This window comes from Peromyscus eremicus, chromosome 20 (assembly GCF_949786415.1).
Source record: "Peromyscus eremicus chromosome 20, PerEre_H2_v1, whole genome shotgun sequence".
Taxonomy (NCBI): domain Eukaryota; kingdom Metazoa; phylum Chordata; class Mammalia; order Rodentia; family Cricetidae; genus Peromyscus; species Peromyscus eremicus.
This window is the reverse complement of record NC_081436.1, coordinates 2,975,522-3,000,216: the sequence shown is the minus strand read 5'-3', so window position 1 is coordinate 3,000,216 and position 24,695 is coordinate 2,975,522. Positions and strand designations below refer to the sequence as shown.

General features: G+C 50.0%; 1 protein-coding gene across 1 annotated transcript; it reads right to left on the bottom strand.

The window, feature by feature from the left end:
- Positions 1-716: 716 nt before the first annotated feature.
- Bin2 (bridging integrator 2) lies at positions 717-24,112 on the bottom strand. The gene is made up of 10 exons (XM_059247978.1): positions 23,974-24,112; positions 15,872-15,952; positions 11,676-11,730; positions 11,336-11,430; positions 10,792-10,887; positions 7,709-7,816; positions 7,325-7,410; positions 5,325-5,400; positions 4,510-4,592; positions 717-1,473 (listed from the first exon to the last, which is right to left on the bottom strand). Exons 1-10 carry the CDS (start codon positions 24,052-24,054, stop codon positions 717-719), a joined length of 1,518 nt encoding a protein of 505 aa, XP_059103961.1. The 5' UTR covers positions 24,055-24,112.
- Positions 24,113-24,695: the final 583 nt, after the last annotated feature.

Sequence of the window (24,695 nt, the reverse complement as noted above, 5' to 3'; positions counted from 1 at the left end):
CCATCTAGAATGTGGAGACCATGAAATAATGACTTTCCTTGGCTCTGGAGCAGTCTGACTGTAGCAAAGGAACAAAGACCCAACAGAAGCCAGGCCTGGTGGTGCACGCCTGTATGGCAGTGCTCAGGAAGCAGAGGCAGGAGCACTGGGCATTCAAAGCCTGCCTGTTCTACACAGTGAGCTCCAGAGCTGTAGGCCAGCCAGGGCTATGTAGTGAGTTTCTGTCTAAAAAACCAAAACACACAGGGCTGGAGAGATGGCTCAGCGGTTAATAGCACTGATTGCTCCTCCAGAGGACCTGGGTTCAATTCCCAGCAACCACTGAGCAGCTCACAAGTGTCTGTAACTCCAAGATCTGACACCCTCACACAGACATGCATGCAGGCACACCACCAGTGCACACTAAATAAAAGTAAATAAAAAATTATAAAAAAGACAAAACATAAAACAAACAAAAAGCAACTCTCTCGAAGAGGCCCACACCTGTGTTCTCCAGCGTTCTTAACTGAGTGTCCCTCTTTCTTACACCTCATGCTTAAGCCAATATTAAAATATCTTTATTAAAGCTGGGCTCGGTGGTGCGTCTTCAATCCCAGCACTCAGGAGGAGAGGCAGGCAGATCCCTGTGAGTTCGAGGCCAGCCTGGTCTACACACCCAGCTCTAGGACACCAGAGCTACATGGAGAGACCCTGTCTCCAAAAAATGAAACGAAAGCTTAAAAAGCCAAACCAACTAAAACAGAAAAAGGCCCAGCGGGAGCCCCACTTGCCTGGACTGTGCTCGCAGGGGAGGAGGCACATGGCTCTTCGGGGCCTGGACAGCTGGTGCTTTCCTCTTCTACGGCCTCAGGGCTTCTCAGTGGCTTCTCGGGTGCTTCTGGATTGGAAGAGGCTTCTAAGGGGGCCCTGGGGCTGAGGGGTGAACCCTCTCCAGAGGCTGGAGGGCTGCAGGGCCCACTGCCCGAGGCAGGCCTGGGGCTCGGAGGGGCTTTGGGTGGTGGAGGCCGACTAGGGGGTGCCGACGTCCTCTGGATAGAGGCTCCTTTTTTGGTCTGCTCAGCTCCTTCACTGGAGGTGCGGGTGCGGAGGACTACTTCTGGGGGGGAGGTCTGCTCCGTAGGGGTCTGACCTCTGCCCAGGGAGGGAGCTGGGGAACTCGGGGCAGCTTCCTCTGGGGATGCAGGAGAGGGTGGGGCCTGGGTGGGGCCATTGCAGGCTGGTAGAGGCTCTTCCTCCTCTGCAGAACTTGCTTCAGACTGGCCTTCCTCCACTTCCTCATCTTTTAAGGACTCCTTGCTCTCACAGCTATCCTCTCCATCTGCGGGGTCAGAGGTCAGCACTTCTCCTGTTGCTGAGACAGACTCACTCTCACTGGTCACAGAGAGAGCTGAGGGGCTGGTAGGCGAGGTCACAGGGCTGGAGGCTGTAGAGGTTCGAACTGGGGGAGAGATGACTAAGGAGCGTCTGCTGCTGCTGTGGAAGGAAGGATATTCAGGTTCAGAAGGGTCACAGGACGGCTGTCGCCTAAATGACCACAATAATTATCACCCACGCAGAAGAGAGCGGTGTAAGGTGGAGAAAAAGTGGGCATCGCTGTCAGTTACGCACACTAAAAATGAAGTAAAAAGTACCACAAAGTTCCATCTGCCCCACAATCTCAGTTTTATACAAGTATGGAAAGAAAAAGAGACTGGATCAGGAGACCCGGAAAACACGCAGTTTGACCTGCTCCGACCCTGCTGTGTCCAGGGTGTGAGGGCAGGAGGAGGAGAGACTCTGGTTCAAATCCTGATGGGGAGGCTTTGTGTGATCCAAGGCTTTTCCCAACAGTCAGTTTAGAAGGCTGAAAACAAGGAGAGTTGCTATCTCTTCAGCATCCTGGGACAGCAATGGAGTTGACAATAAATTTGGGGAGAATAGACAGGGAACTCTGACTTTCAGTGCTGGAGAAAAGAAAAATTGTTTTTGTAACAAAAGAAAATATGTCTACAAAGGTGTCTACACTGACCCATTAGCAACTGTTTTTGAAGTCTATAATCCTCCCTAAATATGAGCCTCGTTCTTCCTCTGGTCACAAGGCTGGCCTCGCTGCCACCCTGAAGCCTTTGCCAGGATCTGCACACAGGCCATCACTCCTCTTCGCCGATTCCCACTGGCTCAGTACCCAGTCAGCACCGCCTATGGAGACAGGCTTCCTGGGCCAGCACCATCTTGTAAACTAGGGAAGGCCAGGTCTCCTTTGCCGTGAGATCCCTAACACCCATATCAAACCTCATCACAGAAGGAGCTGAACGCACCTTCAAGACTTGAGTGAGAGCAAGCATCGTATTCGAGGGCCACTATCCATGATGAAGAACCCAGAAGGAAAAAGACAGAACACACAGAAGTGACGGAAGAAGTCAAGGGAAAGATATTTACAATGTGTGGTTACAGGATTAGAATCCAGACCCTAGCAACAAAAACCCTAGGGAGATTGCTTTTTCAGAGAAGGTTAAACTGTTGAAAAGCAGGAAAAGAAACAACGGGGTGTCACAGAACAGGAACCCCGAGCTCTCCAGCAGCCCTAAAGGCCACTCAGGAGAGCTAGCAATCTGGATCTGCAAAGAATTCCATCTCACAGCCATGGCCTGGAAGGATGAAGGAGCATGAGGAAGAGAGACAGCCAGTGGCTGAGAGCACCTGCGGCTCTTACCGAGGATCTGAGTTTGGTTGCCAGCACTCATGCCAAGGAGCTCACAACCGCCTGTAACTCAAGCTCCAGGGGATCCAAAAAGTGGGCGCGATCCCTTTGAAGGGCAACTTGGCAACATCTACTGAAGCTAATGAAGCCCTCTGACAGCAGCACATGGTAAGTCATGAACACACACACAGCGGCACATGGTAAGTCATGAACACACACATAGCGGCACATGGTAAGTCATGAACACACACACAGCGGCACATGGTAAGTCATGAACACGCACACAGCGGCACATGGTAAGTCATGAACACACACACAGCGGCACATGGTAAGTCATGAACACGCACAGCGGCACATGATAAGTCATGAACACGCGCACAGCGGCACATGGTAAGTCATGAACACGCGCACAGCGGCACATGGTAAGTCATGAACACGCGCACAGCGGCACATGGTAAGTCATGAACACGCGCACAGCGGCACATGGTAAGTCATGAACACGCGCACAGCGGCACATGGTAAGTCATGAACATGCACAGCGGCACATGGTAAGTCATGAACATGTGCACAGTGGTACATGGTAAGTCATGAACATGTGCACAGCAGCACATGGTAAGTCATGAACACACACACAGCGGCACATGGTAAGTCATGAACACACACACAGCGGCACATGGTAAGTCATGAACACACGCACAGCGGCACATGGTAAGTCATGAACACACGCACAGTGGTACATGGTAAGTCATGAACACACACAGTGGTACATGGTAAGTCATGAACATGTGCACAGCGGCACATGGTAAGTCATGAACACGTGCACAGTGGCACATGATAAGTCATGAACACGCACACAGCGGCACATGGTAAGTCATGAACACACGCACAGTGGCACATGGTAAGTCATGAACACGCATAGTGGTACATGGTAAGTCATGAACACACGCACAGCGGTACCACCAGCTGGGAAAGCAAAGCCAGTGACGGGAAGTAACAGGATCCGTCTCTCAAGGAACATGGAGGACACAAGACAAACTGCAGAGCAGTAGGACCTGAGATACCCAGTGAGGAGGAAAGACCACCCTGAACAACCAGTGAGACCCCGCCTCAAACCTCTGCAGAAAATACAGATGGAATAAGTCCGTTTATGGAAAGTTTAAACGAGGCTGGCAGGGGGCTCTGAAGCTCTTGCTGTCCAGCCTGATGACCTGAGTCTGATCCCGGCCTCACAGGGGAGAAAGAGGGAACTAACTTCCACAAGTGTCCTCTGACCTCTCCAGGTACCTCTGTGGTGTTTTCTCTCACACACATTTAAAAATGTGTAAATATCTTTCTTACATGTGAATATATATATGAAATAAAAGTAAGACATGCATAGACACAGCAAGGCCTGGATTTAGGACATGGCCACCTTCGGCGGAGGTGGGGCAGAGTGGAAGGGACAGTGGGGGCTTCAGCTATGTTTATAGTAGTCCTTCTCTGTCCACCCCCTTCCCCATGACAAGGTCTCACTCTGTAGCACAGGCCAGCCTGAAACTCTCTGCATCACTATGTGGCCAGGATGGTCTCAAATCTATGACTGTCTTGGCCTAGGTTCCCAAGAGCCAGGAGTGTGCCGCTGTGCCTGGTTACAGCAGCTGGTCACCTACGTTTGGTGGTGGGTATGTGATAGTTATTATTCTTCCTCTTTGTTATATCTGAAATACTTGATGAGAAGACAAATAACTTCCATGGGGCACAGAGTAAACAGCAATGGCCAGGAGTCAAGAGGCAGGCCTGGCGTGTGGGTGGGGACGGCTGCTGAGCCTGGGCAGAGTCCCATCGCTCACCTTGGCAGTCCCTTCACCACAAAGACTTTGCTGGAATGCTGCTTCTCCAGCTTGCTCATCACGTCGTAGAGACTGTGGTTCAGCTAGAGCCGGGAAGAAAGCAGAGATGCCAGACACATGGGAGCCCATGTCATTCCCTCCCCAGTCAGCGTTCCCAATCAAAACCTCCCGGTCCTTGTCCAGCGGCCTTCATCCTCCAGCACTACCCATCTGGCCCATGCTACTCCCTTCCTCCTTGGTCCACTGTGCCCTGAGGGCAGCAAAGGCAGCTTTCTCAAGATGGGGTCTGACTTGCGCTTGTCTCAGGGGATTCAGGGAATGAAAGCTCATGTTAACATTCACTAAGCAAATTCTCAGTTAGCAGTAAACGGTGGAGGGAACCTGTGGCTGTCTGTGACTATAACATGGAAACGGTATAGAATCCATGTCCTATGGCTGCCTCTCACGGACACTGGTCCCCTTCTAGAGCGTCCACCCGAAAACATGACTCATGCTTCAACACCGCTCTCCCGACTCGCTAGCAACAGCTAGGGGCTTCACCAATTTGCTCTCCCGTCAGCTCCCCAGCACAGGCCTAACCTCGTGTCCATGCTGGAGCTTGGGTTCCGTCAGTTAAGGGAGATGGAGAAGACGCTCTGATAGTGTGCACAGATGTGCACTCTAATAGCATTCAACACAATCATTTTATCAGGCAATAAAAGCCAAACTCTGTGCCCCCAACATGAATATCTAAAGATATTGTGTAAACGAGGCCCACTGTGGGTTTACTAGAGAATCCCACTGAGGAGAATCCCATTGAGGCCAGGGTTTCTCACCTTGCTCATCTCTCTGTAGAACACATCTCTCAAGTTGGAAATGTTTTGGAAGACGGTCACATAACAGCTGATCCGACTACAGGGAGACAAACAAGCATGGTTAAGGGCGGTGGGGGGCCCAGCTCGCCACCAACAGGGCTCCAGAGAAAGACATCCTGGATGCAGATGGTCTGGAATCTGACTCACGGCAGCTGGGCCAGGAGTGTAGAAAGGTAAGGGGAGACAATATTAGCCCAGGCTGACACAGAAGTAATCTGGCTGGGTGTGGTGGCACATGCCAGCCCTTGAGAGGTAGAGGCAGGTGGATCTGAGTTCGAGGCCAGCCTGGTCTACAGAGTAAGTTCCAGGACAGCCAGGGCTACAGAGAGAGACCCTGTTTTTTTTTTTTTTTTTTTTAAAGTTATCTGTTTTGGGCTTCTGGGGTGTTAATATAGAAACTGCTGTGTAGAATTTTGTTTGATTTGTTTTTTTGAGACAGGGTTTCTCTGTGTAGCCTTCAACTCACAAAGATCTACCTGCCTCTGCCTCTCCAGTGTTGGGATTGAAAGTGTGTGCCACCACCGCCCGGAGCTTTGTAGAATTTGTAAAAGAGCTGTAAAAATGTAAGGCTGCATAATTATAACCATTATAATAGGAGCCATTCTTTTCTTCCAGCAATACATGAATTTTATGTGTGTTCCTCCACAGAACCCCCCATCTATGAATCTGGAACGTTTGTATCTGTGACAGGACGACACCATGCAGAGCTCCCTCCGTCTTGTTCTTGCTGAGGCCATTTCAGACTTACTAGAGTCTGACCTCCAGATGGAGAATCCCATGGAAAATTTCCCAGCTCTAGTCTGGGACCGGAGGGCAGGTTGTCCTAGCTAACTTACCTTAGCTCTTTGTGTGGAAACCCCCTCCAGCTAACCTCTTCTATTAACTGCTTGCTTCTGCGAACACCCTCCCCCGACACCTGCTGAGCAAGATACCAGACATGGTTTCTGCCTTCAAAAATCCCATATTCTAGACACTCAGGGCTACCCCCAGGTCCCCAAACACCTGGGTGTGGTCCCAGCCAGCTGGAATAAAGGTTTTCAACTGGCTAAACTGTCTGAGTGGTCCTCTCTAGTGGGCTCCCCATAACACTTAGAAAGAAACTAGTGTTTCTACTCTGTTTAAATTTGGAGTCCAGGCAGTGGTGGTGCACGCCTTTAATCCCAGCACCCAGGAGGCAGAGGGAGGCGGAACTCTGTGAGTTTGAAGGCCAGCCTGGTCTAATAAAGTGAGTTCCAGGACAGCCAGGGCCACACAGACAAACCTTGTCTTGAAAACAAACAAACAAAAAATCAGAGTCCCACAGGCAGTCAATGAAGACTGTGTCACAGCCTCTGAGCATGGTGGCCGTGCCTGTGATCCTGGCACTTGGACAGTCCAGACGGGCGGACTGAAAGGCTAAGGCCGGCCCCGGGCTTCACAGCTAGACCGACTTACGAAAGGCTATATACAAACTAAGCAATACAGTTCTCCCGCTGCAATCTTACGAAAGCGAACTTGGTGCAGTGAGAGTAAGATACAGTGACGTTTCAGTCCCTGTTTCTCTTCCACTATGGAAGCTTTGAATCAAAAACACTTTTGTCCTCCACGACGTGCTGGCACGTTTGTTAGTGTGGGTCACCATCCCATGGTCTATGTGAATCTGGATGCCTGTGAACCATGGTGGTTAAAACAGACACATTTGTGCAATGAAGGCATGTCCTTGCCATGTGGATGACAAAGCACTTTGCTAGACAAGATCTCTCCTACCCAACAAATACCTTGTCCTCAAACTCAGAAAAGCTGGTGGGGCAAGGATGGTTATCTGTGTCACAAGTCTAGAGAGATAAGGATGCTTGCCTAATCACACAGCAAATTAGTGGCAGGGCTGAGGCTACACCCACATCCCACCCTTGAACAGGGCTGCAGGTGACTTTGTGCTCCACTGGCCTTAGCAGCTGGCCATCTTGAACATCAGTCTTTACCTATTATACAGAACAGGCAGTTCCTCCAGCAGGTCCTGATTCAGATCTTCAAACACAGCCTGGGCTTTGCCAAACTCCTCTTCTGCCTGGGGGATAAAAAAGGGGCCAGAGGCTGCCTCCCTCCATCACCCTCCCTGCCTCCATCACCCTCCCTGCCTCCATCACCCTCCCTGCCTCCATCACCCTCCCTGCCTCCATCACCCTCACTGCCTCTCCTCTCCCTGCCCAGACTCGAGTCCCCCTCAGCCGCAGGACTCCGACTGCCCTTACAGTAACAGGGCAAAAGAAAGTAGATTTCCTTCAGGACACAGGGATCCATCATTCCTGCACTCATCTTGGCCTGCTACCACTCGGGGGAGGGGCAGGTTTTTTGTTTGTTTTTACCTTGGAAGTCTTAGCCTCATCTTTCTTCTTAGCATTCTGCACGGCCTCCAGGTGGTGTCGGGCACTATCATAGTCTACCAGTTTCCGGCCCCGCTTGGCAATTTTCTCCTAGTCCAGGGTGATGAGAAAGGGTACAGACGTGATTCACTTTCCAGTGGCCAGGATGTGTAATCGAGTACCAAGCAGAGAAACAAGATTCTTGAACTTCACCACTGAGTTGTGTGACAGTTTCCCCCATGATCTCAGGAAAACTATCAGGGATTCTCAGACAGAGAAACCTATATTAAGATTTAAAATTTCCTACAAGCCTGTCATAAATTGGTTCATCTTCCAGGAGAAACAACCTTGAGAATCCCACTAAACTGAAAGTCGGGATTCTGGGTTTTAGTCCGATATGTGCCACTTACTTGTCTTGTGGCTTAGGGTGGGGGGCATCTCTTTTTGAACCTCGGTAGCCTCATCAGCCCTACACAAACATTCCTTTAGAGACCAGATGCTGAGCATAGAATGCTCTAAGAGACCCAAGCACAAGGAAATCATAGTGTTCTAGGCAGTGAGAGTTTATGTAGTCTGTGCTGAGGAGCAAACCCCACCCTGCCCAGCTCATCTGTCAGAATTTGAAGAGATCTTCATGATTTACAGTCTCCTCACTCCTGTTTCAGTTGGGCTTGCATGAAGTGTCTCTGCGATTTCCAAGATGAAAAGTAACTCAAAGGTCTGGAGAGATGACTCGGCTGGGTTCAGTTCCCAGCACCCACATTAGGAGGCTCACAACCACCCTAACTCCAGTTCCAGGATGTCTGGCACCCTTTTCTAGTGTTCAGGCACCTATGCTCATTGGTGTACATACTGAGACACACACACACACACACACAAACAAACAAACAAATAAATAAATAAAATAAATAAATGAATCTTTAAAAAAGAAGGAGAAGGCTAGGTGTGGTTATGGATGAGTTTAATTTCCAGCAATTAGGAGGCAGAAGCAAGTAGATATCTGTGAGTTCAAGGCCAGCCTGGGCTACTCTGCTGGCTACTTTTAGGTCAACTTGACACAAGCTAGAGTTATCTGAAATGAGGAACCTCAGCTGAGAAAATGTCTCCATAGATCCAGCTGTAAGGCATTTTCTCAATTAGTGATCAATGGGGGAGGGCCCAGCCCATTGTGAGTGGGGCCATCCCTGGGTTGGTGGTCCTGGGTTCTATAAGAAAGCAGGCCGAGCAAGCCATGAAGAGCAAGCCAGTAAGCAGCACCCCTCCATGGCCTCTGCATCAGCTCCTGCCTCCAGGTTCCCACCCTGCTTGAGTACCTGTCCTGACTTCCTTCAATGATAAACAGTGATGTGGAAGTGTGAGCCAAATAAACCCTTTCCTCCCCAAGTTGCTTTTAGTCATGATGTTTCATCATAGTGATAGTGACCCTAAGACAGCTACATAGTAAGACCCTGTCTCAAAAAAACAAAACAAAACCAACAAAAAGAAAAAAACAGTGATGTAATTAATTCACCTTCTGCTTGGACACAAACTATCTCATCTTATTTTCTGAAAAGCTTAAGCTTAATCATTAACATGAATCTGGAAGCCGACGTTAGCTTCCTCTTAATCTAAAAGCAGCACAGTGCCAACAGAGTAGATGATTAATAAACTCAGTTGAATAAATAAAAAAATCCCACTTCTGAGGCCAGAGAGATGGGTGCTGGCCTCCAACCCTGACGGCCTGAGTCACATGGCTGAGACAGTGTGGGAGGTGAGACAACTGACGCCCAAAAGCTGTCCTCTGACCTACACAGTTGTGCTGTGGCACCCACACCCACACCCACACCCACACCCACACACCCACACACACACCCCACACCCACACACACCCACCCACATCCCCCCACCCCCCCCACACACATACACCCTGTGGTAAACATACACACACATGCGTACACACACACGCATAGCAAATAAATGAATAAACGTAATAAATGTTTTAGAGCAGCTGAAGAGACGGCTCAGAAGAGCAAACACCGGTCTCACGGAGGACAGAGTCTGGCTCCAGCACCCATGTCACGTGGCTTCCAAGCACCTACAGCTGCAGCACCGAGGACCCGATGCCTTCTTCTGGATGTTGTACACAAGTCAAAACAGCAAAAATATTTTAAAAATTTGTTTTGTTTTTGTTGTTGTTGTCTGTTTGTTTGTTTTGGTTTTGTTGTTGTTTGTTTTTTGAGACAGAGTTTCTCTGTGTAGCTTTGGAGTCTGTCCTGGAACTCACTCTGTAGCCCAGGCTGGCTTCGAACTCAAAGATCCGCCTGCCTCTGCCTCCAAGTGCTGGGATTAAAGGCGTGTGCTAAATTCTAATTCTGCTTTCTAGAACACTTTGGGATGGACTGGGTTCTTTTCACCTGTCAGAATTTAAAGCATTTGAAGATAATATTAAGATGCCTCTAAGTTTCTTCCATACAATGGACATCTTTAGCTCCATTAACTGTTTCTCATATCTAAAAGGGATGCCCTAGCCAGGCATGGTGATATACATCTGTAATCTCAGAACTCAGAAGGCTGAGGCAGGAGGATGTCAAGTTTCAGGCTAGCCTGGACTACATAGCAAGATCCTGTTTAAAGAAAATAAAAGAAATGGATGCTTTGGGGCAGGAGAGATGGTTCAGGAGTTAGGAGGACATTCTGCTCTTCCAGAGGACCCAGGTTCAGTTCCAGCACCCATGTCAGGTGGGTCTCAGCCGCCTGTACCTCCAGCTCCAGGGATCTGATACCTTTGATCTCCTGGGACACTGTACCCATGTACACACACCCCACTCGAGCACTCAGGCAGGCACATAATTGAATATAAGAAAAATAAATCTTAAGGTAAAAAAAGAGACGGATGCCTTGACCTAGTTGGATCGGGTTCACTCATCAATTGAGTCCAAAGTATAATTTACTGAAATCTAATTGTAAACACAACCTCATAGTACCTCTGTCAGCCTGATCTCTTGTCTAACCCTCTCCCAGCTCCATGTCTAAGAAAGTAAACCTGATGTGTTTTCTAACTAGTGTGGACTGTCTCCAACCCCGTCCCACTCAGCAGACTGAGTTACCTTAATGTCGCTGAACTGAGCCACATAGTTTTCCATGGTCCTCAAAGCCTGGTCAGCCAGTTTCTCTTCATAGTCTTCCCAAAGCAGGTCATTGTTCTGTGGGATCCAGGCAGAGGGTGGTGAGCGCCTGCTTCACGACCACCACCCACCAGAGAAACACCCAAATTCCCTCTGCAGAGAGCTCTCCTGCAGCACGTTTAGAATATCATGTCAGATTCTCCAGAAGAGAGATGGGTTCCGCCTAAGGAACTGCATCCAGAGGGTGAAGAGCAGGCCCTGGCCCCAAGCTTAGAGGACACCAAGCGAGTGAGCAGTTAACTGCACGCAGTTGTTTTTTATAAATAGCCCATCTTCACGGAGGGGACATTTCTGTGACCTTACGGGAGGGAAGGAGGGAGAACCAGCGGCAATCTACTGCTCAGAGGTGGGTGCTGAGCAACAGAAAGAGAACCAGCCGTCCCCTCTTTTCCAGGACACAGATGCTCAGCTGAGGGGAGACGGGAGCGCGCCCCAGGGGAGGAGTGTCATGCCCAAGTGCCCTTACCCCCACGATGGCCTTCAGCTCCTCATGCCCATCCCAGTCACTGCTGTAGACCTCCTGCAGGGTCTCTGACACTCTCTTTGAACTCTCATGCATCACTGAAAGGAGAGAATTCAGTCAGTCCTACCACCAGGTGTCCCAAAAGCAGATGATGTAATCACATGGTGACAAGTCAGAATGAGGATTCTCAGTAAGAGAAGCTGGGTGGGGCTGGGATAGGAAGTCACTCTGAGGCCCAGGGAGTCTCAGGGGTCAAGAGCAGCTGAGCACTGAGAACCCTGGGTCAGGCTGTTCTGCCCACCTCAGCCTGCCCAGCTCCTGCATCCTCCGGCTGGACACTCACCTTTGACCGCACTAAGGAAGTTCTTCAGATCCTTGTACAGCTTGTGGCCTTCTGCCTGGAAGCAAAAAGCAGTTGGTAACTAACCAGATCTATTTGGAAGACCATGGAAAGTACGGTAAAGCCAGAGCTCACGCCTGGAATTTCTTCAGGGATTCCCAGTGACCACAGCTGCCGTCCATCACTCTGCCAGCAAGCTGCAGGTCGTCCCTTTGGGGTCACCACGAGCTGGACAGAGGAAGCCCCCGTGGCTTATCTTCTGCATTCTGCCTTTTCTCTCTTCCAAGGCACAAGAGCCTATGCCCAAGGCCTGGAAGGAGTGTCCTGCCTGTGGCTGCTGGTGATCCTCGCCGCCGCCGCCATCTGTACAACAGGCCCCTTTCTTCTCTGAACCTTCACACAGACACTTCCTGCCGCCCAGGCGCTCTTCCTTCCCTTGCCTCCCTCCGCCTCTCCCCCAGGCCGTAGCTGACCTCTTCCTCTCCTGCTCACTCAAGCCCTCTGCCACTTACGTCCACCCCTTTGCTCTGGTGTCTGAATTCTCCTTCTCTCTATCCCCCCCCCCTTTTTTTTTCTTTTTTCTCGAGATAGGGTTTCTCTGTGTAGTTTTGGTGCCTGTTCTGGAACTCACTCTGTAGCCCAGGCTGGCCTCGAACTCACAGAGATCCATCTGGCTCTGCCTCCCGAATGCTGGAATTTTTTTTTTTTACCCTCTTTTTCTTAAAAAGAAGGGGAGCCAGAGAAGGAAGGTGGAATTAGATCTCAACCTGACAAATCAGCTGCAATTCTGACACCTCTTCCCAGCCTCTGCTTTGTTGCTGTTTAATGACAAAAATCTTTCTTCTTAGTCCAGGCTGCCTTGAACTTGCAACAATGTTCCTGCCTCAGCTTCCTAAATAGTAGATGTTCTCCTCCTCATCCTCCTCTTCTTTTTTTTTTTTTTTTGGTTTTTCGAGACAGGGTTTCTCTGTGTAGCTTTGCGCCTTTCCTGGAACTCGCTTTGGAGACCAGGCTGGCCTCGAACTCACAGAGATCCACCTGGCTCTGCCTCCCGAGTGCTGGGATTAAAGGCGTGCGCCACCACCGCCCGGCTCTTCTTTTTAAATGATTCATTTTTAGTCTTTTTGATAGTCTGTCTGTCTGTCTATGAGTGTGCAGGTATCAAAGAGGCCCGAGGAGTCAGGTCTCCCCGGAGCTGGAGTTACAGGATGTGTAAGCCGTCAGATGTGGGTGCTGGGAACTGAACCCCAGGTCTTCTAGAAGAGTGGTACCCATTCGTCAGCACTGAGCTATCTCTCCAGCCCTATTCTCTGCTTAAGTCCGTCCAGAAAACAGAAACTAGGAGCTCCTACCCCAGAAGTGTTTCTTCATGTTAAATAGCTCTAAATAAGGCTGCCCTTCTGTATCCACACAGGAAATCATTACAACAGCTTGTATGTGTATTAATGTCTTGCTTGCCTGTATGTATATGTATGTGAACTTTTAAATGAAAAGATAAGGGGAAACAGGAAAATTCTATCTAATAACCAGTGCATCTGGAGGTCGGAGGGCAAGGGTAGAAGGTGCTTCTCTTTGCTGTGTGGGTTCTGGAGACTAAACTTACGTCATCAAGCTTGGCAGCAAGTGCTTTCACACACAGAGCCATCCTGCCCGCTCAGCACTCAAGATTTTAAAGGCTTTGAAAGAGTTTTTGAAGTTATAAAAATTAATAAGAGGGTTGGAGATAGCTCAACATTTCAGATCAGGTATCACTCGTAACTAACGAGCCATCTCTCCAGTCCCACATACCATTCTTTCTTTACACCCTGTTCTTTCTTCTGAAGAGATCAAGTACGGGAGTGAACACTGGGAGGTGGTGGTGTCAGAGGCGGGCTTCAGGACGGGGGAACCAGTGCTGCGCACCATTTCATTTCTCAGACCCGGCCATCCTCCCTTGAATGTCTAGGCTAATTAACCCAGCCCTGTGTTCTCACTCGGCTGGGTGTCTGGTGTGTTGGCTCTGTTCTCAACTGGCAGGTTACTCCACTTCTCTGGCTTCAGTTCCCTGTCTGTAAATGAGGGTAAAGCCACTTCTATCTCCAGATCTGCTGGAGATAGATCCTCATCACGGCTGCCCTCCGAAACTTCGCCATAAAGAGCCTGAGTTAGTGCTTCCCCGTCAAACAGACAGCCCCCACCCTCCGACGACGGGCCACTCTCTGCAGAAGCTCCACCAAAGCAGGCAGGCTATGCAGACCTGGGTCCCAGCAGACTCGGGACTGAGGAGGGAAGGTCCTTGCTGGGGGCTCTCAGTCACTCAGCAGAACAACAGGAGATGGCACCCCCAAACCTTAGCGAGTGTTATCAGTACTACAAAGGAAAAGACAGCAGTACTTCCTGAGGAAAAACACCTCTTCCTGTACTGTGAAGGGAGGCCAGAGGGAGGCAATGAAACAATACTTAGAGAGGGTACTCGAGAGAGGGCTTGCCTAGTGTGCAGAGCCCAGGTTTGCCCCCAGCACCATGTTAACCGACTGTGGTGGTGCACACCTACAATCAATCCCAGAAGCCAGGAAGTGGAAGCAAGAGGATCAGAAGTTCAAGGCTATCCTCAACTATATAGTGAGTTCTAGGCCAGAATGGGCTTCATGAGATACAGTCTCAAAACAAAACGATGGAGATCACTCTGGAACCCAGGCAAGTGGCAAGGCCTTAAAAGAACTGGGCATCTGAGGGTGACAGCTGATATGGGGGTGAAATGATCAAAACACAATACACACATGTGTGCAACTGTCAAAGAATGAATTTTAAATGCTGAAAATAAAGAGCTGATTCTTCACCAGTCATGACTCACAGCTATTCATATCATACGTGAGAGGAGACAAGCAGACATGATGTGACTCCTGATGGGAGAATTTAAGGACACCTATGAATATTATTGCTACCAAACAAAAATGAAAACCTAAATCTAATCAAGCTTCCACATCTCTACATCCACAGAAAACACAGGCAACAGAACACATTCAACAGCCAGCAAAAAGCCGGGCATGGTGGCTCACGCCTTTAATCCCAGCACTTGGGAGGCAGAAGCAGGTGGATCTCAGTGAGTTCGAGGCCAGCCTGGTCTACAGAGTGAGTTCCAGGACAGCCAGGGCTATGAAGAGAGACCTTGCCTCAAAAAACAAAATTAAACAAAAACAGTAACAACAACAAAACATCCAGCAAAACATCAATCGCAGGCGACCGTGGACAAGCCCTGCTCTCCACACACGCTTCAGGGAGGAAGGTGGAGAGATGTGGGGGATCAACACTGGCTGCTCTTCCGGAGGACCCGGTTCCATTTCCAGCACCCGGCCAACCAGGGTCAAGTAACTAAGAAGATTTTGGTATAATCCAACCCCAAGAAGAAACAACCCTAAAATAATCTTTTTAGAAACTTTACACTTAACCATAATAGATTATATTTAGGTCTTATACACACAGATATCACAACTGTAGGATATGAAACAAGAATGGCTAGAGCCTACAGAATCAGTATTGTTTTAAAAATCATTTCCTTTTTTCTTTTGTGTGTGTGTGTGTGTGTGTGTGTGTGTGTGTGTATGTGTGGTGAGAGCCAAGGAAACACAGAGATCAAAGGACAACTTGTGGGACTCGGTTCCCTGCCTCCACCCTGTGGGTTCTATGGTTGAATCTCTCCAGCTTATGCTTGTTTTTGTATCTCAGGCTGGTCTTGAACTTGTGACCTTCCTGCTTCGGCCTCCCCAGGGCTGAGATTATAAGTGACCATGCCTGTTCCCTTTCTGCATATACTTTCTGATCTGTGCTCATGAATATACGTTTTACAGGGAAATAAATGGGGCAGGGCTGCAAACCACTGCTGGAGTCTGGTGTGGGCCCAGCAGTCCTGTGTTCCTGGCCTGTGACATTTGACCTGATACTCAATAGTGTTGGAAGTGCACCGCCATGAGATGTCGTTTAAGTGAATAACTTGTGTATTATCAAGAACCTCAGCAGTCTCTGTGCTGAGGCATGCCCGAGAGCCATCATGCCTGGCTAATGCCGAGAAGAGTGGGCCCTTGCACACAACATAGGGCAACAGCAAAGGCAAGGCCCATTGCTTCTCAGAGAAAAGGAGAGCAGCAGGCCGATAAGATGCCTGCCTCTAGAGTCTTCAGGGACTCACCCTCCATACTTCCCTTCTCCACCCTCCAGGGTACCTGCTGTTGGTAGAAGTTGCTGGCATTTTGTTCAAATCGCTCATCTTTGGTTTCTACGGTTTTCCCCAATTTCTGCAGAACCTGGAATAAAAGACAGAAAGGCCGCATGGTTAAGGTCAAGTCTCTTTTCTGTTGCTCTTGGGTGTAATTAAAGGTCCAGTCTCCCCTCTGCTCAGCAGGGTCAGGAATGTGACACACTGCTAACAAAACAAGGTTTGGTTTGTGGTTCTTCTCAAAGTGGGAGACCTGGGGGGGGGGTGTCATGTGTGTGTGTGTGTGTGTGTGTGTGTGTGTGTGTGTGTGGTGTCTGCCTGTTCATTCTCCTTTACAGTATAGTCTCTCCTCTCTTCTTCTTCTCTCTCTCTCTCCCCCTCCCACCCCCTTTTGATAAATAAGTCATATCTTTCTGGAATCTCATTATTTCAGCAATGTGTTTTGAATGTTTGCTCTGGTGCTGGGCTGAACCTCACCTCCAGACAAAAAGTGATTTGTTTGTTTGTTTGTTTGTTTTTTGAGACAGGGTTTCTCTGTGTAGCCCTGGCTGTCCTGGAACTCACTCTGTAGACCAGGCTGGCCTTAACCTCAGAGATCTTCCTGCCTCTGCTGGGATTAAGGCCTGTGCTGCCACATCCCGTTCTTAAACTGATTTTTTTTTTGGGGGGGGGTTTTCAAGACAGGGTTTCTCTGTGTAGCTTTGCGCCTTTCCTGGGACTCACTTGGTAGCCCAGGCTGGCCTCGAACTCACAGAAATCCGCCTGCCTCTGACTCCCGAGTGCTGGGTTTAAAGGCGTGCGCCACCACCGCCCGGCCCTTAAACTGATTTTAAAAGTGCACAGAAGAGGACTTTTCACTGAAACAAGATTACTGAGAAAATATGCCTGGCTGTTAAAGATAAACATGAGCCACGAAGATTCTTTTAAAAATCCCTCTTCCAGCCATTGTCACCGTTTCCTCTCTATGGATGAGGTTAGAGAGATGAGCAAGGGACTCTTCTCATGAAGGCCCCGTGGACAACCTTAAGAAACTCTGATACAATACACTTCAAGCCCAGCTGGAGATGAATGGTACCCATGTCTATCTTTCATCAACTAAGAAAGGAGAGTGCCAACCCTCACTCCAGTCTCGGAGTCGTGGGAAACAGGAAAGACCCTTTGTTCTCAGAGGGGCCACTCACCTATCCAGAAGTAAGAAAGGACTGAGGGCCTGGGGCAGTGCTCAGTGGGTAAAGGACCTGCAGCAAGCCTGAGGATAATCTGAGCTGGATCCTCGGGACACACATGGTAGAAGGAGAGAACTGACTCCCAAAAGTTGTCCTGTGACCTCCACATGTGTGATGTGGCACACACGTGCACACACCAAACAGATCCCCCGAGGTGGGATCAAGTTCTGCCTTTTCCTCTCACTCAGTCTCCACCATGCCGCCTCTGGAAAACACCCTATTCTTTCTGGTTTTGTTGGCACAGCCCGAGACCGGGCATTTACTGTTTCTTCTCCAGCCCGCTGCACTAGGTCTTGATGCTGCTGCTTCATTTCCTCTAACAGTTCTTCCTCATCTGCTCCCCTTTACTAGACACCCACGATGTGTCCATTAGGGACCACTGGTAACTCGAGCGAGGGGACAGTCCCTAGTGCTCTGACCCTTCGTAAGCTTCAGCTCTCCGCATTCCTCTCCGCAGGCTTTACTATGCAACAGTTTATTCTTTGTTTGTTTGTTTGTTTGAAGATTCCCAAATAAACTCACGAACTTTAGACCCACAGCTTCGGAACCTGCACGGGACCAGACTAGGCCCTCTGCATATGGGAGGCAGTTGTGTAGCTTGTCTATTGGAGGGGCCCCTGGCAGTGGGATCAGGATCTGTCCCTGGTACAGGAGCTGGCCTTCTGGAGTCCATTAACTATGGTTAGACACATTGCTCAGCCTTGGTACAGGGGGATGGGCTTGGTCCTGCCTCAACTGAATGTACCAGGGTTTGCTGACTCCCCATGGGAGCCCTTACCCTTTTGGAGGAGGGGGTGGAGGGTAGGTTGGTGGGGGAAAAGCTGGGGGGGAGTGGGGGGAGGGATAGGAGGGGGATCTGCGGTTGATATGTAGAATGAGTAGAAAAAATTCTTCAATAAAAAAAAAGAAGATTCCTGAATAAGCCCCACTATTAATTGTTACAGACTTCATTCCCTTTCCTGAACATCCTAATGACTTATCTACTTTGTCTGCTGTACAAGTGTAAAACAAATGTAAATAAGGAAACAATAAACGCCAGTTCAAATCTTTCTCACACTAATCTCTACCTGCTTTATGCCGTCAACAAGTCCATCACTCACTCCCAAGTGCTTGACACTTTGATACTTGCATGATTTTCCATTATTTTTAATTCTTTGTATTCATCTGTCTCTGTTCCCTTCTAAATCTCCACTCCTTGGATACTTACTCTGCCTTTTTCTATAGCTCAGAACCCAGCAGAAGGCCATTCAGTCACTTTAGCGGGAAGGAGGTGAAACAGGTGTATGGGCCTGGATGTGGGGTTTTGCTAGACTGAGACAGTAGAAAGACAGGGTACAAGAGGGGTCCTGACTAACAAGTGAGGAAATCTGGGTGTGTGCAACTTCATACAGCTTCTGGGAGGGTGTGGCTCGTTCAGGGTGTGTTATGGGGAGTGGCAGGGAATGAAATTAGATAGGTTGACTGGGATCTCATTTTGAAGGGATTTGAATCACAGAGCTGTGTGCTTAGGCCTGTGCAGAAGGCTCGGTGTGGACACTCTGACCGCCTCTGCAGTCTTATGGGAGAGGAGAGTTGATTAATGTTGCTCACATCTAATGCTCTCTCTGTGGTGATTAAGATCAAGGGTTCTGCCGGTGATGGTGGTGCACACCTTTAATCCCAGCACTTGGGAGGCAGAGGCAGGTGGATCTCTGTGAGTTCAAGGCCAGCCTGGTCTACAGAGTGAGATCCAGGACAGCCAGGGCTACAGAGTGAGATCCAGGCCAGGCACCAAAACTACACAGAGAAACCCTGTTTTGAAAAAGCAAAAAAAGATCAAGGCTTCTGCAGACACATAGTAATTCATACTATGGCCTTCCTATGGACTGGCTATAAGATAGTTCTGCCCAGGGATACACAGTGAAAGATATTTTTGTCTTGAAGCTACTGAGGGATTAGAAGAGACTATGTATGTAGGCTGCTTTCTCTAGCTGTCTGCTAACTGTGTCTAGTTTTTTGTTTTGTTTTGTTTTTGTCTTTTTGAGACAGGGTCCTACTATGTAGCCCTGAAGTCCCAGAACTATGTAGATGAAGCTGGACTCAGACTCAGAGAGCTGAACTCACAGAGCTCTGCCTGCCTCTCTCCAGAGAGCTGGGATTAAAGGCGAGCACCACCATGCCCGGCTTAGCTAGGTCTAGTTTTGTTTCCCTGCCTATGCACGGCAGGTGTTTCCTTTCCTTCAGCCACGTCTGTCTTTGTCGGTCTCTAACTCCACCTCACTCTTTACCCTCCCTAGATGTGCGGCCCCATCCTCCCTGGCTCCACCCTCCCCCTGCCAACAACCAACACAGTTCTTCCCCAGAAAGTTGCAAAACCACCTTGGTGGTGGTGGCACAGTCCTTACTTCCTTTTCTCTGCGCCTCCCTTCCTTTGTCCTCTTACTGTTTCTTAGGTGGGGGTGGAAAGCGAGAAAACGAAATTTAGAGTCAATACAGAGCACCGCTAAAGGCGCAGGCTGCAGGCTTCATGGGGCACGGAGGCTGAGAATCTTCCCACCATCACTTTTTTTTAAAGACTACAGCTCACACCTTTAATCCCAGCACTTGGGACTCAGAGACAGATGGGGATCTGATTTTGAGGCTAGCCTGGTCTACAGAGCAAGTTCCAGGACAGCCAGGACTACACAGACAGCACCTGGAATTCCCAGGCGGTGTCCCATCCAAGTTCTAACCAGGATGGATAGCTTAGCTTACCAGATCAGATGGGACTGGGTGTGTTCAGGGTGTGGCCACAGACCCACCATTAACTCTTAGATGCAAAGGTGAAAGAGATAGATAACCTGGAAATATTTATCATCTCTCTGGGCCTGAAGTCACTTGTTGCTATAGCAACAGGTGTCTGTGTTGGGTCACATACCGCAGTGGAGATGTTCTTAGACCCTTGAAAAAACAAGATGTGTATATATGCAACAGATGTCTGCTGAAAGAATACGTTTGTATGCGTGTCTGTTAGAGTGTTTGAGACAGTCTTAACTTTGTAGCCTAGGCTAGCCTCAACTTACAGTGACCCTCCAGTCTCAGCTTGTTGAGAGCTGGGATTACAGGTGTATACCACTACACCTGGCTAAATTCTACTTCATGATCAATTCCTAATGAAAGCTCACAATACCAATCCCTAAAGTCCTGCCCTGAGAATTCTACTCTAGTTAGCCTGGCCAGGCAGCTGACAAGCTAGATTTCAGATACTTGGAGAGCAGAAGTAAGGGCTAGTAAGTGAATGTGAGGAGATTGTGACACTTGGTGAATGTGGGTGGGACATGTTCCAGGGTCACCTGACCCATTCTTCTAACTTTTCTATAGGGCAGGAGGGACACACCTTTAAAAATCCACAGCCTATTTCTTTGATGGCAAGAACCTTCACCAGGAACCCCCGCCTAATGCAGTTTAGTTAATGCTGTCAATTGAGGTAATGTGAGTAGGGCTAAATGATAACGTGTAGTGTTAGTGTAGTGTTACCAGACCTTTGTTTCAGGTGTCATGACTCTAATGTAGTTATGAAGAAAGTCTGTAGACACACACTAACTGGAGGCCCTCCCTAAGAGCCCTCCTGCGTTCTTTCAGGTTTTTCTCCCAACACTCTCCTGCTCCAGCTGCATTTCTCACTATTCCGCCTAAAGTGATCTGCAGGCTCAGGTCATGCCCATGCTAGCCTCCCTCAGCTGAGGCTCAGGTCATGCCCATGCTAGCCTCCCTCAGCTGAGGCTCAGGTCATGCCCATGCTAGCCTCCCTCAGCTGGAAGGTTCAGGTCATGCCCATGCTAGCCTCCCTCAGCTGGAGGTACTCACACTATCGGAGGAACTACTGACACCCACAGTTCCCATTTAAACTCAGCCAGGACTAGAAAACCTTCCCCCCAGTCCCTGCCCTCTAAGTTTCCACAGACGTGCACATCTTAGCCTCTAAGCTTCCGGCAGACAGGAGCTCCTCTAATTGACCTCATAATGCCCTCTGGGTCCAGCTCAGCCTCCTGAACAAAGGAATCTATTGCAAATCTTTGACACATTAAACTCTTGGGGATATAAGCTGAATAAATGTTAACAGGGAAAAGAACAACAGAGGAGTGGTTTTTAAAAATGCCCTTGCTTAGGGGAGAACCGAGCAGTCCGCCACAGAGAACTCACAGACAGGGAAGCAGCTGATGGAATGTGAGGATACATCCTCATGCTGCATTCGGTGGGAACCGGAAAAAAGAACCAGAAGGGTGCTTCATTCCATTGTGTTTAACAGTAGGCAGGTCTCTTCCTCCTTCAGAGGAGCATGAGCCTGTGCAGAAGTGTTTCCTCCTCAATCAGCTCCTCCACAGAAAGCGTCTGCGGGGACTGGGGCCGCACAGATGGCAGAGAGGCTCATCAGGAATGTGGCAAGGGGAGAAGGAGGTAGGAACTGAACTTGGGCCACCAGGCTGAGCAGCAAGAGCCAGTGAGCGGCTGAGCCACCGTCACCCAGAGTGTCTTCTTCACTGGGACAGTCTCTCTTTACCTTGCTCTCAGTAACTTTCCAATACTCAAGGACTCTAGCTCTCCCATGCAGGCCGTTCCTCCTGTAAGTCCAGTGTCTGCCTAGGCCAGCCCTGAACTCACAAACTCCCAGTCTCAGATGCAGGCTACCTAGCAAGTTCCTCAGGGCAGACTTGAGTTTGCGCCTCTCTCCCTATCTCGTCAGGGTCCAGAAGAACAGTGTGCTACCTGAATGACCGGGTCTACTTAGGGAATACTTGACTCTGAAGTTCAGGGTCACCTCCTGTTTCCAACTTGGTCTTAGCATATAGAGTTTCATAGAGAATATCAACCTCCCATTTTACAGATGAGAGACCTGGAGCCAAGAACAGAGCAGTCCTTAGGGAAGGTTTTGGGATCTAGGCTTAAAGGAGACAAAGAGCTCTAAACCCAAACGTATCATGTTGACAACAGGCCAGAGGAAATCAGGCAAAAACAAGCGATGCCTGTGGGTTTAAAACGTTTTCTCTTTTGTGGTACCCAGGATTCTGCTCAATAGGAAAGTGCTCTCACACGAAGCCCTATTTGCCAGCCCTTAATATATCACGTTGATTGGGTTTTGTCTTTTGGGTGTTTTTTTTTTTTCTTTGTAGTTCTTCAACCACAGTGCAGCTTTCTCTAGGCACGCTCCCTGTCCCCCACTGATAACTAGACCTTCCCCCAAGCACTGTGCTCAGATCTATCTATTAGATGTCTAGTTAGACAGCCTCCAGAGAGGCCAAGTTCACGGCAAGTGAGGTAACAAAGGCTGGCCACACAAAACCTTTATTCTCCTCTTGTCCTTCACATGACCTCAAAAGACAGACCTATATAGAGCCCTTCCTCTCCCTCTTGCATCTACAACCATGTCCCACCAGTTTCCCCTGGCAATGGCCTGTGGAGAGCCGGCCACCCTTAATCTTCTCCAGTGGCCAATGTGCCACCTCCAGACGGTAACAGATCTTACCACAGACGGTAACTGCTTCAAAGAGCATGCACCGCTTTCTTTTAGCTTCTGCCTCTCTCCACAACCACCTTTTCTACTAGGGTGTTGGTAGGCGGTGGCTAAGAAAATGCTCCGGATGGTAAAATCAAAATACCTTTAAAATGCGTAGGGAAAGGGCTGAGATGGAACTCAGTTGGCAGACACTCTGGGTTCAACCCCCAGCAGGCAGAAGGTGTGATGGCACACGCCTGTAATCCCACTATTCAGAAGCTAGAGGGAGGCAGGGAGACTGGAGTTCAAAGGCATAGTCAGTTTGGGAGTACAAGAAACTCTGTCTCCAAAAATAAACAACTGAAGCGAGCCGAGAACAGTGGCTCACACCTATGACACACACACACACACACACACACACACACAACTTTGAAGACTGAGGCTGCAGGATGAGCATCCTGCATTCAAGACCAGCCTGGGCTACATTTTAAGACCCTTTTCTCAAAAAACAAACAAGCAAGTAAACTGTGAAGGGTGTCCCCATAACTCCCCCATAACTAACACACACACACTCACTCACACTCACTCTCTCTCTCTCTCTCTCTCTCTCTCTCTCTCTCTCTCTCTCTCTCTCTCGTTTGTTTGAGACACGGTCTCTCCATGTAGTCCTGGCTGTCCTGGAACTCACTCTGTAGACCAGGCTGACCTCACACTCACAGAGATCCGCCTGGCTCTGCCTCCCGAGTGCTGGGATTAAAGGCGTGTGCCACCACGCCTGGCTGTCCCCATAATCTGAATGGATGGGCAAGTTACAGGGGTCAGTTGAATAGGTTTCAGGAAGGGCACACGGAGGTCCTGGGTCACCACCAAGGCAGAAAAGGGAAGGCCTAAGAAGCAGGACAGGCTACTGGGCACAGCACCTCCTCACCCCAACATAGAGTCTCTTGCAGCTCAGGCTGGTCTTGAACTCAGTATACATACAGCCTAGGATGCCACGAATCGTCTCTCCTCCTGCCCACTGGCTCCATTCACACCGGTTTAAACAACACTCAGGGGTGTGGGGAACACTGTGTAGACTATCCTGGTCCTCGGTGAATCCCTGAAACAAATTAAGTGGGCCGACTCACTGCACCGGGGCCGCTGTCACTTACTTTGGGGGCCAGGACCCTCCGCTGAATTCATCACCTGGGAAACGCCCTCCTTGCTTTACGGCTGGGACACAATCTGCGACCCCGGGGGCTACCACCACTTGTGTCTTCCTGTCGCCCCTTCTGGGCCAGGCTGAGGGTTGCAGAGGGCTCCGGGGAAACAGCTGTCCCCTCGGCTGCTGCTGCTCCCACCTCGGCCCGTGTTCAAGGACACCCACTCCCCCTCGGTGTCTGGGCGCAGGACCCTTCTCCGGGCCCGGGCCCCCGAGGCCGGGCTGCCTACCTTCTCCTGGGCCCTGCTGAACTTCTTCTGCACTTGCTTGGCGAAGAGGCCCGCGGCTCCGCCCGCCTTGCCCTCTGCCATCCTGCCGGCTGCGGGGGCGCTGCCCGGTCCTGTGGTTTCTAGAGGCCCCCGAGAGGAAGTGCGGCCTCCCAGCATGCCTCGCGCCAGGCCCAGAGGGCGGGCCTTCACACCCTGCCTGCAGCCTGCAGGGCCTGGGCGGCCTGGACCACCCCACCGCCACCTGCGAGGACCACTGGGCAGGCCAACGTCCAGCTAGCCACTGGGCACGCCACCGTCCAGCTATCCACTGGGCATGCCACCTCGAGCTAACCACTGGGCATGCCACCGTCCAGCCATCTCCTGGGCAGGCCACCGTCCAGTTCCCTGCAAGGACCACTGGGCATGCCACCGTCCAGCTATCCCCTGGGCACGCCACCGTCCAGCTATCCACTGGGCATACCACCTCCAGCTAACCACTGGGCACGCCACCGTCCAGCTAACCACTGGGCATACCACCGTCCAGCCATCTCCTGGGCAGGCCACCGTCCAGCCATCTCCTGGGCACGCCACCGTCCAGCTATCCACTGGGCAGGCCACCATCCAGCTAACCACTGGGCATGCCACCGTCCAGCCATCCCCTGGGCACACCACCGTCCAGCTAGCCACTGGGCACGCCACCGTCCAGCTAACCACTGGGCATGCCACCATCCAGCTAACCACTG